The sequence below is a fragment of the Poromitra crassiceps genome (assembly GCF_964638095.1).
Source record: "Poromitra crassiceps genome assembly, chromosome: 14".
Taxonomy (NCBI): Eukaryota; Metazoa; Chordata; class Actinopteri; order Beryciformes; family Melamphaidae; genus Poromitra; species Poromitra crassiceps.
In genome coordinates this window covers 31,479,524-31,491,731 of record NC_139633.1, presented here as the reverse complement: position 1 = coordinate 31,491,731, position 12,208 = coordinate 31,479,524, and the positions used below count along the sequence as shown (strand labels likewise).

Sequence of the window (12,208 nt, the reverse complement as noted above, 5' to 3'; positions counted from 1 at the left end):
CTCTGAGTGCTGCGTGTGTCAGGCGAGTCTCTGCTGCCTGGATGGCGGCCGCTCGTCAGGGGAGTCTGGATCGGGCTCGCTCGTTTCTGGGGTTTCGGTTGTGAGCTGGGATGAAGCTGCGTCCGATTCTGGGCTTTCTGGGCTTTCTGCTGCGCGTTTCAAAGTGTGCTGCACCCAGAGTCTATTTTCGGAGCCCCCCACCGTTGTGCGCCGGCTCCCAGCGCGACAGCGAAAAGCCAAACCATTCTCATGAGAATGGTTTCATCACAGCTTTTTCTGCTGTTTTTACTCAAGTTTCTCTAATCTGGAGAGCACTGTCGCCACCTAATGGGTTGGTAAAATAGGTTATACACATTCAACATGCCCCAAAATTTTACAGGAGATATATTAGGCTTTGATCCACGTCCCACCGTCAAAAAACGCAATTGACGAACATACTCGTCCTTGGCACTCTACGTTAGTATTTGAATTGACGAACATACTCGTCCTTGGCACTCAATGAGTTAAGTTATCATGGGTTAGGAAAGTTGTAAAATACCTATTTCTAAGGCTAACTAAGTATCTGTGTAACTAGATCTGACATGTCTTGATAACTAAAACCTTTAATTTATGCTAAATGTTGGGTAATGCATACATTAACCATTTAATAGACAAATGTGGTCTAGATCAGGGTTTTTCAACTGGTGGGTCGGGACCCAAACATGGATCGCGGGGCCGTTTTGAGTGGGGGGTAAATTATAATTTAAAAAATCTGATGCCGCGCTTTTAAATTGAAGGACATACCTTGAAGCAACATATGTCCTACTATGGTGAAGGCATGGCCCACCCGACTCTGCCTCTGATTGGCTTACCCTGATATTTTACCCTAACCTTAAAGCCCCATTATGTAGTATTTCTATTTTTAGGGAAACTGTGCCCCCACAGTTACAGATGCCAATAAATGCTACACTTCCCTGTTTGTACATTCAGATATCAGCATTATTTTACTGTTTCGGTTTATACTCTACTTTGCTAACTCTCTGCTATCTCTGCAGTGCTTCATAACTGATTCGCTGGTCGGGGGAATAACTCCAAATACCCCTATTGTTGCGACTTCTTTTAGTGAAATAATTCAGATTCTTGAAACTTAATGAACATCACCAGTTTAACTTGTTTAAAAAAAACATATAGGCCTGTAATTAGTGGGTGGGCCAGCGGCAGGGCCACTGTTTGTATTTGCCAATATTGTTGTTCTTCTGGGAGGTTGGACTTCCCATGCATGAAAATAAACCAAACTTTGGACAAAGGTCCAGTCCCATGCCAAAACTTTGTCAACGCGAATTTGGCGCTAATAGTCCTGATGGTGGCGCTACAGTCTAAATTTTCAAAAATTGAAAATTCATAACAAATCAGGCATACGCGCTACCGCTTTACAACTTTCACCGAAATGTGGGCCCAAGTCAGGAGAAATGTTTGTATACTGCAACCGATGGCCAATTATGAAGTCCAAAGACTGCAAAACTGCAGAAACTGTTAAACTAATTAAACCCTACTCCTAGCAGCAGCTATAATTCAAGTTAAGTCTGCCTTTTTATTTCACTTGATATCAGGCCGCTATGCGGCCTTCAAATCTAGTTTGGTGGGGCTCTGGCGTCGTATTGTGTTGTGTGTGTAAGGTCTGTGTATTGATATGCATGTGTCCTGCACTCCGTTGGGATCCCAGCAGTGCACTCCACCAGTTTGAAGTTGATTGGATGAACAGTTCTCGAGATAAACCGCTTTTTGTGTTCCCAGTAGGTGGCGCTATACCGAATTGCACCAAATACGCCACTGAATTCCATCACGTCTCCTAAGCGTACTCCCCCAGTTTGATGTTGATGAGATGAATTGTTCAAGATAAACCACTTTTTGTTTGCCAGTAGGTGGTGCTATGCTGAATTGCACGGAATTCGGCACTGCACTCCATCAGGTCCCCCTAAGCGCACTCCCCAAGTTTGAAGTCAATCCAACAAATGGTTCTCAAGATAAACCGCTTTTTGTGCTTGCCAGTAGGTGGCGCTGTGCCGAATAGCACAAAATTCGGGCACTGAACTCCATCAGGTCACCCTAAGCGCACTCCCCAAGTTTGAAGTCAATCCAACAAATGGTTCTCGAGATGAACCACTTTTTGTGTTTGCCAGTAGGTGGCGCTGTGTCGAATTGCACAAAATGTGTCACTGCACTCCATCAGGTCCCCCTAAACACACTCCCCAAGTTTAAAGTCGATTGGACAAGTGGTTCTCAAGATAAACTGCTTTTTGTGTTTGCCAATAGGTGGCGCTATGCTGAGTCTGTAGGCTCTTTCATACACAGATCGCGGAAAAATAGCCGTTTAGGAGTCCCGTAAAGCCAGCCGCCTCGCCACAGAAATTGCTTTCACACAGAGCCAAGCAGCACGGCCACATTACCGTGCTGCTCTGTACTTTCAGGTGAAATCCCCCGCTCCCGCATTGAAAGGCGAGCAGAGGGATTTCCAGCTCCTCCTAGCCCAAATTAATATTTTCATAGGTTAGTGTAGCCTAGGCTACTGTATGATGAACGAATTCAATTCAACAACAGACTTTCCTCCTTCTCCTAGTCCGCTGAGGAGATCTGTATCGGCATTTTCATTGGCTGTTTGCCGATATCATAACTTAATAAAAAAATGCGCTAATTTGCGGCTGCTGCACCTGGAAGAATCCCCTCCTACAGTAGTTCTGTGTCTGGAGCAATGTCCCGCCCACAGCGCTATCTGATTGGTTACACATCAAGCAATAGCCTATCAGAGAGCTCAGAGATGAAATCTTGACACCTCACCTCAGTGCTTTCTGTTCAGCCGCAGCCTGCACTAGACAGAGGGACAGTGCGAGGCTGCCTGAAGCGAGAGCAGCGGACTAGTTGGCTGTTGTAACTGTAACACACTGTGTTAAGGTAAAGCAGCAGATATTGTCATGCCATAGTTGTAATAAAGTTAATATACATAATAATTACCTACGCTGACATTGCAAAAACACCACGATCTTATGAGCGATTCGTATGAAGCGCTGCCTCGCACAGTGTGGTGTGTGGAGATAGGTCTGTCTATCAGTCTACTTTTTTTTACTTTCACTCGTCACTTTCTTGATACATGAGGTGATTTCCCCTGTAATTTTTTTATGAATGAGCTGACCATTCGCACCTTTTCCGGCTCGCTGCGACGACCTTTCAAGTGGAGGCGGGTTGTCCGCCAATACGGCGATGTGACAACCTTTGGTGCCGGGACAAAAGGCGTACAAGAATTACCCACCAACGCGCGTTAATGCCTTTCACATCGGAGCCGCGAATCCTAATTTCCGCGCATTTTTCGGCTTTCATGGCCGGTGTGAAAGACCCTTGTGTGTGTTTGGGGGTGGGCTGGCGTGGTATCGGACTTACTTTTGTGACGCAAATTGTGACTGACACTGCCCGACGGCCCGCCAACCAATCCGACCTGGTGTGTGGACATGATGTGGTTTGCAGGACTTTCCAGGTGGTTTCCAGGACTTTCCATGTAGTTCCAGGATATTCCAGCACTTTCCAGGTGGTTCAAGGACTGTGCAACCTACCCATGACCCTCCCCAGATAATAACCCACTGCCATGCACATTTTCTGCCCAATCCGACCTGGGGTGTGGGCATGAGGTCTTTTCAAGGTGGTTTCCAGGACTTTCCAGGTGTTTTCCAGGATTTTCCAGGTGGTTCAAGTACTGTGCAACCTGCCCATGACCTTGCCCAGATAATAACCCACAGCCATGCAAATTTTCAGCCCAATCCGACCTGGGGTGTGGGCATGAGGTGGTTTCCAGGACTTTCCAGGCGGTTTCCAGGACTTTCCAGGATTTTCCAGGTGGTTCAAGTACTGTGCAACCTGCCCATGACCTTGCCCAGATAATAACCCACATCCATGCAAATTTTCAGCCCAATCGGAGCTGGGGTGTGGGCGTGAGGGGTGTTCCAAGACCTTCCAGGCATGAATTACATTTGACGTGAGGCCCACTTTTTCAGGCGTTTGGCAATGTAATGAGTGATTAATCCTAATTTCACTTTAAAATTTGATTTAAAACAAAAAAATGCACGATTTTGGCTAGGACACTTTTGATTTGTTGTTTATTGGCCATATACTAGTAAATATAACAAGATAGATGCATCATAAACTGTTAAAAATATGTTTTTCAGAAAAACACACAAACGGGTTTGTCCTCCCTAAAACATTGGGAGTGTTATTTACAAGCTAGCATGACATGGTTGATACCAATCGATGCCTTAAGGCAGTGGTCCCCAACCACCGGGCCGCGGGCCGGTACCGGGCCGCAACGCATTTGGTACCGGGCCGCGAGCCGGTCCAAAAATAAATAAAAATAAAATAAATAAACATAGGCTATAATATTATAGGCTGTGTGTGTGGTAGTTGAAACATAGTTTTAAGTTGACGTTTATTTATGTTTGTAGTTAAAACAAAAACATAAATACTGTATAGGCTACATACAGTACAACACAAAAGGCTGTTATTTACCCTTTGTCACCACCTGGTGAGTAAATATATATGTAACTTAAACCATTAAAATTGACAACCGGTCCGCAACTTTTTTTTTCCATGTCGGTCCTTGGCACAAAAAAGGTTGGGAACCCCTGCCTTAAGGCGCTGACAGGGTTCTGCGCAGCCTCGACTTGGAGCCTTGCCGCCGACTAGCGGCGACAGCGAGACTGTGCATACTTGAACATAACTGGGCGCGTTGGCTGCGGTACACGTCCAAAACACTAGGTGGCTTGTGGTACACTTATGTCCATTACATATGACGTTATCATGTCTTTTACCAAGAACTTGCAATCATGTCGGTGGGGGGACATTTTATTGTCCCTCCATTTCAAAACTCATTCCAGTGAGCCTGCAGAAGGCTTTGCTAGATGAGGGACAAGCACGTTAAATGAGGAAATGGCATTTCCTCATTCCTCACAACAACTACGTCAGCGGATATATGCGCGGCCCAAGGGAACGACCAATCACAGCTCTCGTGCTGGTCACGTCACGCGGAGTCACATTTTCAAGGAGCTGTACGCCCTCCTCCGCCGATAGGACGGCCAGCTGCAGCGACCCCTCGGGGCAGTTGCTGGCAATTTCGCGTAAGCATAAAACCAGTTTTAGGTCTTCTAGTTTCATATGATACCAGAAACTTCACTCTGGCTTTAAAACAGCCCGATACAGCCTCTGAAAGTAGATTTTCAAAATCGTTATATTTCCCAAATATCGCAATATTTCTGAAAGTCGGCCCAAGCCTACTCCTCAAGTTTAATGTGTATGTAAAAACTGTTTTCGGTATAAAAAAAAAAAAAAAAAAAAATGCATTGCTCTGGCTGGCCACCAGGCAGAGAGCCCTGTGGACCACAGTTTGGGAGCCACTGCTCTATTAGAGTGTCCATCTATCTCCCTATCTCCCCTAAGGTCCGAGAAAGCCCTGTTCCTACATCCAGTCCATCCAAAGTGACGTACTAATGCCAGGGCCAACTCAAAGCGTCTATAATATGGGATTAAATTAATTGCATTTAATCCCATATACGGTATCATCTGTTTGAACCTGAAACCAAATGTACAGTTCCTCTCTCAACACAAATTAAAATATAGTAAATACAAAGCTCAGTGACCTAGATAATGACGTCAAGCTAATAATATGTGGCCTGGTGACAGCCAAGAGGACAGAGAGGTGGGCTGTGAGGTACCCTTGAGCAAGGCATTTAACCCCCAACTGCTCATTGGAGAACAGTAGGAGATGGGCTACTACTTTTGGAAAATGTCAGGAAACTAACATAGTAAGAGTGGAGGGACCAGGGTAATTATTAGAAGGCCCGCCGCCCAAGATGGCCCTGCAGTGGAAACTGGTCCCATTAATCATGAGTCATTTGCCTACCTGGTAACTTGGCTGCTGCTGGTCCTCCGGGACATTTGATGCCTGCCCCATGGTCACTTCCTGGAGCTGGTCCTTCTCGCGCGGGGTGGATGGCCGCTCTAGCATCCCCTCCAGGTCCGCCACGCTGCGCTCCAGCCGGCCCACCTCACACGACCTCTCCTGGAGCTGAAGGCAAAGCCTCTTCATCTCCTCTTCTCTTTCACCGGTTTCACCAGGGCAGTCTGGCACAGGAAGTGAGGGGATATGACAGGAAGCGAGAGGTCAGAGGTGAAATTTAACACATGGTAAGGAACTGTCAATTTATACCTCATATGGTCCAGACTTCCACTGCTGCCTCCATTAAGTCCCATCGGAATAGAATCAACACAAACCTGTAGAACTGTTGTTGTAGAAAAGACCCTCTCATGCTGATTGATGAAACCAAACACCCACGGGCCGGATTCAAACCAGCGACCTAACGATGACGACAGCAGGTGCACCTGTGATGTCATCGGTGATGTCATAGTTGTTGCTGGGATGTCATCGGTGATGTCATAGTTGTTGCTGGGATGTCATCGGTGATGTCATAGTTTTTGCTGTGATGTCATCGGTGATGTCATAGTTGTTGCTGTGATGTCATCAGTGATGTCATACATGCCAATATAAATAAGCGATGTTTCAGGTGGATACAGAAGAAGGCGCTAATGCAACATCAAGGATGTCAACTGCCACAAAACACCAAAAAGAAGAAGTCTATTGCTCTTAAGGAACCAGATGGGAGACCATGGCGATGGGAGGACGTCGAGTTTTTCAGCGTAGAGCAGAGATGTAGGGAAACAGTAGATGGATGAATCCAGAAGTAGGCAGTGATGCAACATAAAGGATGCCAACTGCCATAAAACACCACAGAAGAAGTCATCTATCGCTCTCTGCGCACTACACTACAACGCGCAGTGGGCGAGCTGCGTATCCAAGCTGCAGGGCGGGCGAGGCCGCATAGCGGCCGGCTAGCGAGGCCGCGCAGCGGGCGAGCCTAGGAATCGCGCGGGAATCGTGAGTGACACTCCATTCAAACAGATTTGGCTTTTAAACTCCATCTGTCACATTGTGAAACCTGTCAGATTTTACTTGACAAAAGTTGACACAATCAAAAGCCCTGACAAACCTGAGAATCTCACTGGGTGCGTTTACATGGACATGAATATCCCGGTTATTATCAGGCTATTGAAGTATCCCGTTGTTGCGTTTGCGCATGTAAAACATATCCCAATTTCAGAAACCTGGATAAGCCCTTATCCCGGTTTTGAGAAAGCAGATTATGCTAGCTGGAGTACATCTTATCCTGGCTTCTGACCGCTGCAGAGTACGTGCGCAGGCACGGCTTGAGGCAAGTGACAGAAAATTTCAAACGAAAGCATCAAGAGTTTTGTCTTACAGTGAGGAAATTAAATTGACATGGTAGTTATGGGAGAAAGCATCGAAATGCGGACCTATTCAGACCACCGTGAAGAGGGAATCCCAGTGTCTCTGCCCAAAAGATTTTCACCTAATACGAGCGATCGAGCATGATGCCACTTTGTGTTGTAAACATCACAGGCACCTGTGCAACTAGCATCCAGTAACCAAGATACTAGTACTTCTCATGTATATACAGGGATATGAATAAGCAGATTTCTCTGTGTTCCATCTAAACGCCATATCCCCAATATGATGAAAACCAGGATAAGCCTCGTAACGGGATACTCATGTCTATGTAAGGGACTGTCCAATATTTACGTGGGGTGGGGTAAAATATGATATCAAATTTAAAAAAATTGCCCCTCCCCGACATTTATATAATTTTCTGTCTGCCCTCCCCCTGCGCCTGTAAAGAGAATGATCTGCCCTCCCCCTGCGCCTGTAAAGAGAATGATCTGCCCTCCCCCACCCACAAGTTCACCCTTTTAAAATTGCATACACAACTTAGTTTGTTTGAAATAAAGCAGCAATTTGCGTGGGGGTGAATATAGGCTACATAGCGAAACACAATGCAAACTAATGCAAAACAGAAAAGAAAAAAACTTGACATGGTCTCCACTCCTATTGCAAAATAAATTACCTTAACCTCCCCAAGACTCAAAATAAAATCTAAATGTCAAGACCAAAAAACAAAAACAAGTCAACTTTATTTGCATCAAATAGCAATAACAGAATAAAACAAACTGGATGGGAGGACTTCTGCCTCAAGCTGATATCCCCAGTGAAATTACACCAATGTGTATTGGGGCTGAACAATGTTTTCCCATACTAAAGGAAACCTAGAAACAATAGAAACTTTCACATCCAAATTCAGACCAAACTTGTGTAATGGTTTCAACAGTGGCGTAGGAGACATGTACACCATCGTGTGGTTTGCCGGTCATCACTTCCTCCTGAGCGCCGACAATCTCCTCCTGGTTTGGAGATAGACTCGATGGCGGGCGGGAAGCTTCTCTCGGCTTGCCGCGTGCCCTGTGTTCACCGCCGATCCCGTACCTTTCTTTAGCGGGGGCTGTCCCTCCAGGTCGGGCTGGGGCTCGCCCTGCCGCTTGCGGGCCTCGGTACGGGAGCCGCCGGGCATCTCCGCGTCTCTGCTCAGCCAGCAGCTGCAGCCGGTCTTCATGCGGAGGACGTCCTGCTGGATGGTGTCTAGGGTTTCCTTCTGCAAACGGAAACAAACACACACAACGAACGAGCAATGAGCATTTTGTTCACATTTTGTTCGCATTCAACAAAAAGCTATGGTGGCCGTATACACGGCCGCCATCAGTGGAATTCATCATTTTACATGATGCAGATGCAGCAAAGAGTCTTGACTAGGACAAGAGAGCGTATTGCTCTTTCCTGTATGAAGCTTAATGGAGTACTGGAGGAATGAATCGAAAGTAGAAAATTACCGCCATGCTGGTTCCTAAGGGGAAAAGGCAATGGGATTTTAGAATGTGGATTTCGGTTAAATGCATGACATAAGGCCTGGTTAAAAGTTTATGGGAGTGGAAATTTGTGTTCAGCAGGATAATCCTCACAAACAAGGACCACTTTCATGACTTCTGAGGCGTACATTTTCACAAAAAGCTTCAAAAGTCATAGAAGTGGTCCTCGTTTGTGAAGATTATCCTGCCGAACACACATTTCCACTCCCCTAAGCTTGTGTTAACCACAGACCTTATTTCCTGCATTTAACCAAAAGCCACATTCTAGAATCCCATAGCCTTTTCCCCTTACGAAACCAGCATGTCATTGATTTCTGGGTAAGCCTACAAAAATACGTCATCATCATCATCATCATCATCATCATAATAAAGCCATGTCGTTGCTCTGGGCAGCATAGTTCATCATTGCGATGCACCGGTCCAGTCGACTTTTTCCTCAAACAACTTAATAAGCCAGCTGTAAAGATGTTTGCCTGTCAGGAAAGTGAAATAGTCCCTGGCGTAATGAAGAATTTGTTCCCATTTGATTTGGTAATAACTAAAAACAGCCTGACTTTTGCATTTCAAGGTTTTTAGCTTACAATTGGAGCCATTGACGTGCGGGTTGACGGCTAAAAACTGTACATGGTAAGTCCGAATGCAACGGCGGTAGAGCAAACACGGGTGATTGTGTTATTTTCATAGGATTTTGACGGTAAGCAATGCATTAAAAAAAACACCGGCCTGATCCTTTAAGATTCCGCTGCTTGTCCGCAAAGCTCTGCTGGAAATGATCTGGCCTCAAAATACATTTCCAAGTGGCTTAGATCCAACTAGATCTCTCAACACTTATAACAATTGGCTCCTAGTTGTTCCAGGGATGAACTCAAAAAGCTGGAGAAGCCACATTTACTTCCAGTAGTTGTATGGTATTCGTTTTTTCCTCATTTTTATGGCAGGTTTCCACATAGTTTCCCTGTGTATCATGTGCTAAACTAGTCAAATTTGATGGAACAAGGGTGACCGTGAGGCGGCCAATTTATACCAAGGTGTCGCACCTTCTTCAAAACAGCCTCTGGTCTACAATGGGACAATATCAACAGTGAAAATAAATAGAGTCCGCACACTGTATCAGCTCCCAGGTCAGTTTATAAAATAAACTGACCTGGGAGCTGACTTCAATACAGTGTGCGGACTCTATTTATTTTCTATGTTATTTGCTTTTTGTCCTGCACCTGAGCCCTACAAGCGGATGTGCACGCCCTACCTCTCTCTACAATATCAACAGTGGCCACCGGGCGAATGTGGGTACACTTTGGTGCTGGCTGCTACATTTGTATGTTAAAGGGATAGGCCAACTTACAGCCATGCAGTTAGTTAGATTCGCAAATGAATGGGAGTTACCGGTACAGCTGCCTATCCCCGTTCAGTCGCCCAGAATACACAATTCCAACAGCGCCAGAAACACTCACACATGTGGATGTTGTGACCGGTTGTGACTCGTGTACTCACCACGCGATGAAATAATCCAGGAAACGGCCATTTTTGAAGTAAACGCCGAGATCTAACAAAGATGAACCAAAACTAAGCAAGAGTAACTCTCGAGACCCCACCGGGGGGGGTTGCGGGACACCATTGGGTGCGTCGCGAGATGATTTCCAGAATGTGAGAAATTGGCCTGAGGAATGTGTGAACTACAAAATGTGTGAAATACAATTTAAAAATGTTTAAAAAGAGCACGTTTTAACCATAATTGTTACGTTTTGTTTGTTTTGCACACACACATGTTTGTATGCTTCATCCCCCTCCAGGGATAGTGGGGGTCGCGAGCCTCTAGCAAGTTTGGGAACCCTTGCTGTAGACACAGGCACATGTGCTGTGTACAAAGTAGTTCCGTCTATCTATTTACATTTGAAAATGACCTCCGCATTTTGGATTATTATTTCATCGCATGGTGAGTAGTACATGAGTCATAACATGTATAGTCTTTCAAGCCAGACTGTCACCTCTACATTCTGCGAATGCAGCTTAAACTGTTTGTAATTCACGGCCACAGAACATGGACAAAGGAAGTTGGGGGGGGGGGGGGGGACATAATAGGACATCCATCCTATCATCACTCATTATTTTCCCTTTCCGTTTTTGACCAAGTTTTCAGGGCTCGAATTACCGACGTTTAGGCGGAAGCATTTGAAAATTGCGGGAGCCAATCATCTGTTTGAAGAGACTATAACATGGACATAGAGGTTTTTGGCACTGTTGGTATGCGCGTTTTTGGTGACTTGAACAGGGGTGTGGTGCTGTACCGGGAAGTCCCATTCATTTGCAACTAACTAGCTAACTGTACCTCACAGTGTACTGGACGGACAGCGACGATAAAAAGCATGATCTTGTTTATGTATGGGCACTATGGCAAATAAGTGAATCTCTCAAAAAGTTGGCCTATCCCTTTAAGAATGGTGAAAAAGTATAAGTGGATAATGATTGAAAATATTTCCTATGCTGCCTGTGACAAAAATGGCTGTGTTGTTGACTTCTTCTGTGAGAAACTAATCCAGGAAAAATCCACCCTTTAAAGTTGAGCTGAACCCAAAAATGACTTATTTTATTTTAGTTCAAATACCTGGCTATGCAGTGCACCTATTTAATAATGTATGCCAAAAGAAAAATCACACAAATCTAATTTCTTTAGTTTTTCACACTTTTTCACATCAAAAGTTCATTTTTCAAGATTTCATTCATAACAGTAATCTACAGTTTGCTGACGTCACCTAGTACTATCAAACTTCTACCCTATTTCAACCAATCATATCACGACATGGCAGCTGTCAATCAAATCTTCATTTCAGGATAATTTTCTCCTCCAAATGAAGGAGAAAATGGCGCCTAGTGCCTGTCATCTGGCAGAATTCCTATCCCATAAACTAACTGCTAAGTTGGTCAATTGTATGTTGATCTACACAATAAAGAAAACGGTAATTTCTAAGAATGCAAAGAAATGTAACTGGCTCGTTAAAACTCGCATTCCAGGAATATTATTTAGCCAATGGCGATAATGGCACGCGCCTCAGAGAGCCTGGTTGTCAGGGGTTGCACCTCGGAGATTACAGGCCGACGGGCTGCACTCTCCACTCAGCCACTAACCTCACGTCAGCAGGCTCTTCCCGAGGAGAGCGCCACAACACGCTGAATCCCACTCGATTTGGAGGCGGAACACGCCAGGATTGGCCAAAGCCCAATCCAGTCCCCAGAATTGTCAAATAAAATCATCGACATTCTCAACCTGTCATCTCAGTCAAGTTATGTTTTCAGTCTGAAACGGACTCTGACCCACGCGCCGAACGGGTTCAGTTCGACTTAAAAAAAAAGGTGATGTCTACCT

The 12,208-nt window shown here is 45.2% G+C and overlaps 1 protein-coding gene across 1 annotated transcript in view; it reads right to left on the bottom strand.

Annotated features, from left to right (window-relative positions):
* The window catches only part of kif20ba (kinesin family member 20Ba), a 119,707-nt gene that overhangs the window by 60,122 nt on the left and 47,377 nt on the right, over nucleotides 1-12,208 (bottom strand). Inside the window, exons 20-21 of the mRNA XM_083650736.1 lie at nucleotides 8,411-8,576; nucleotides 5,918-6,138 (exon numbers count right to left, since the gene is read on the bottom strand). Of these exons, the coding sequence (XP_083506862.1) occupies nucleotides 5,918-6,138; nucleotides 8,411-8,576 (387 nt within the window). The remainder of the gene's footprint in view (nucleotides 1-5,917; nucleotides 6,139-8,410; nucleotides 8,577-12,208) is intronic.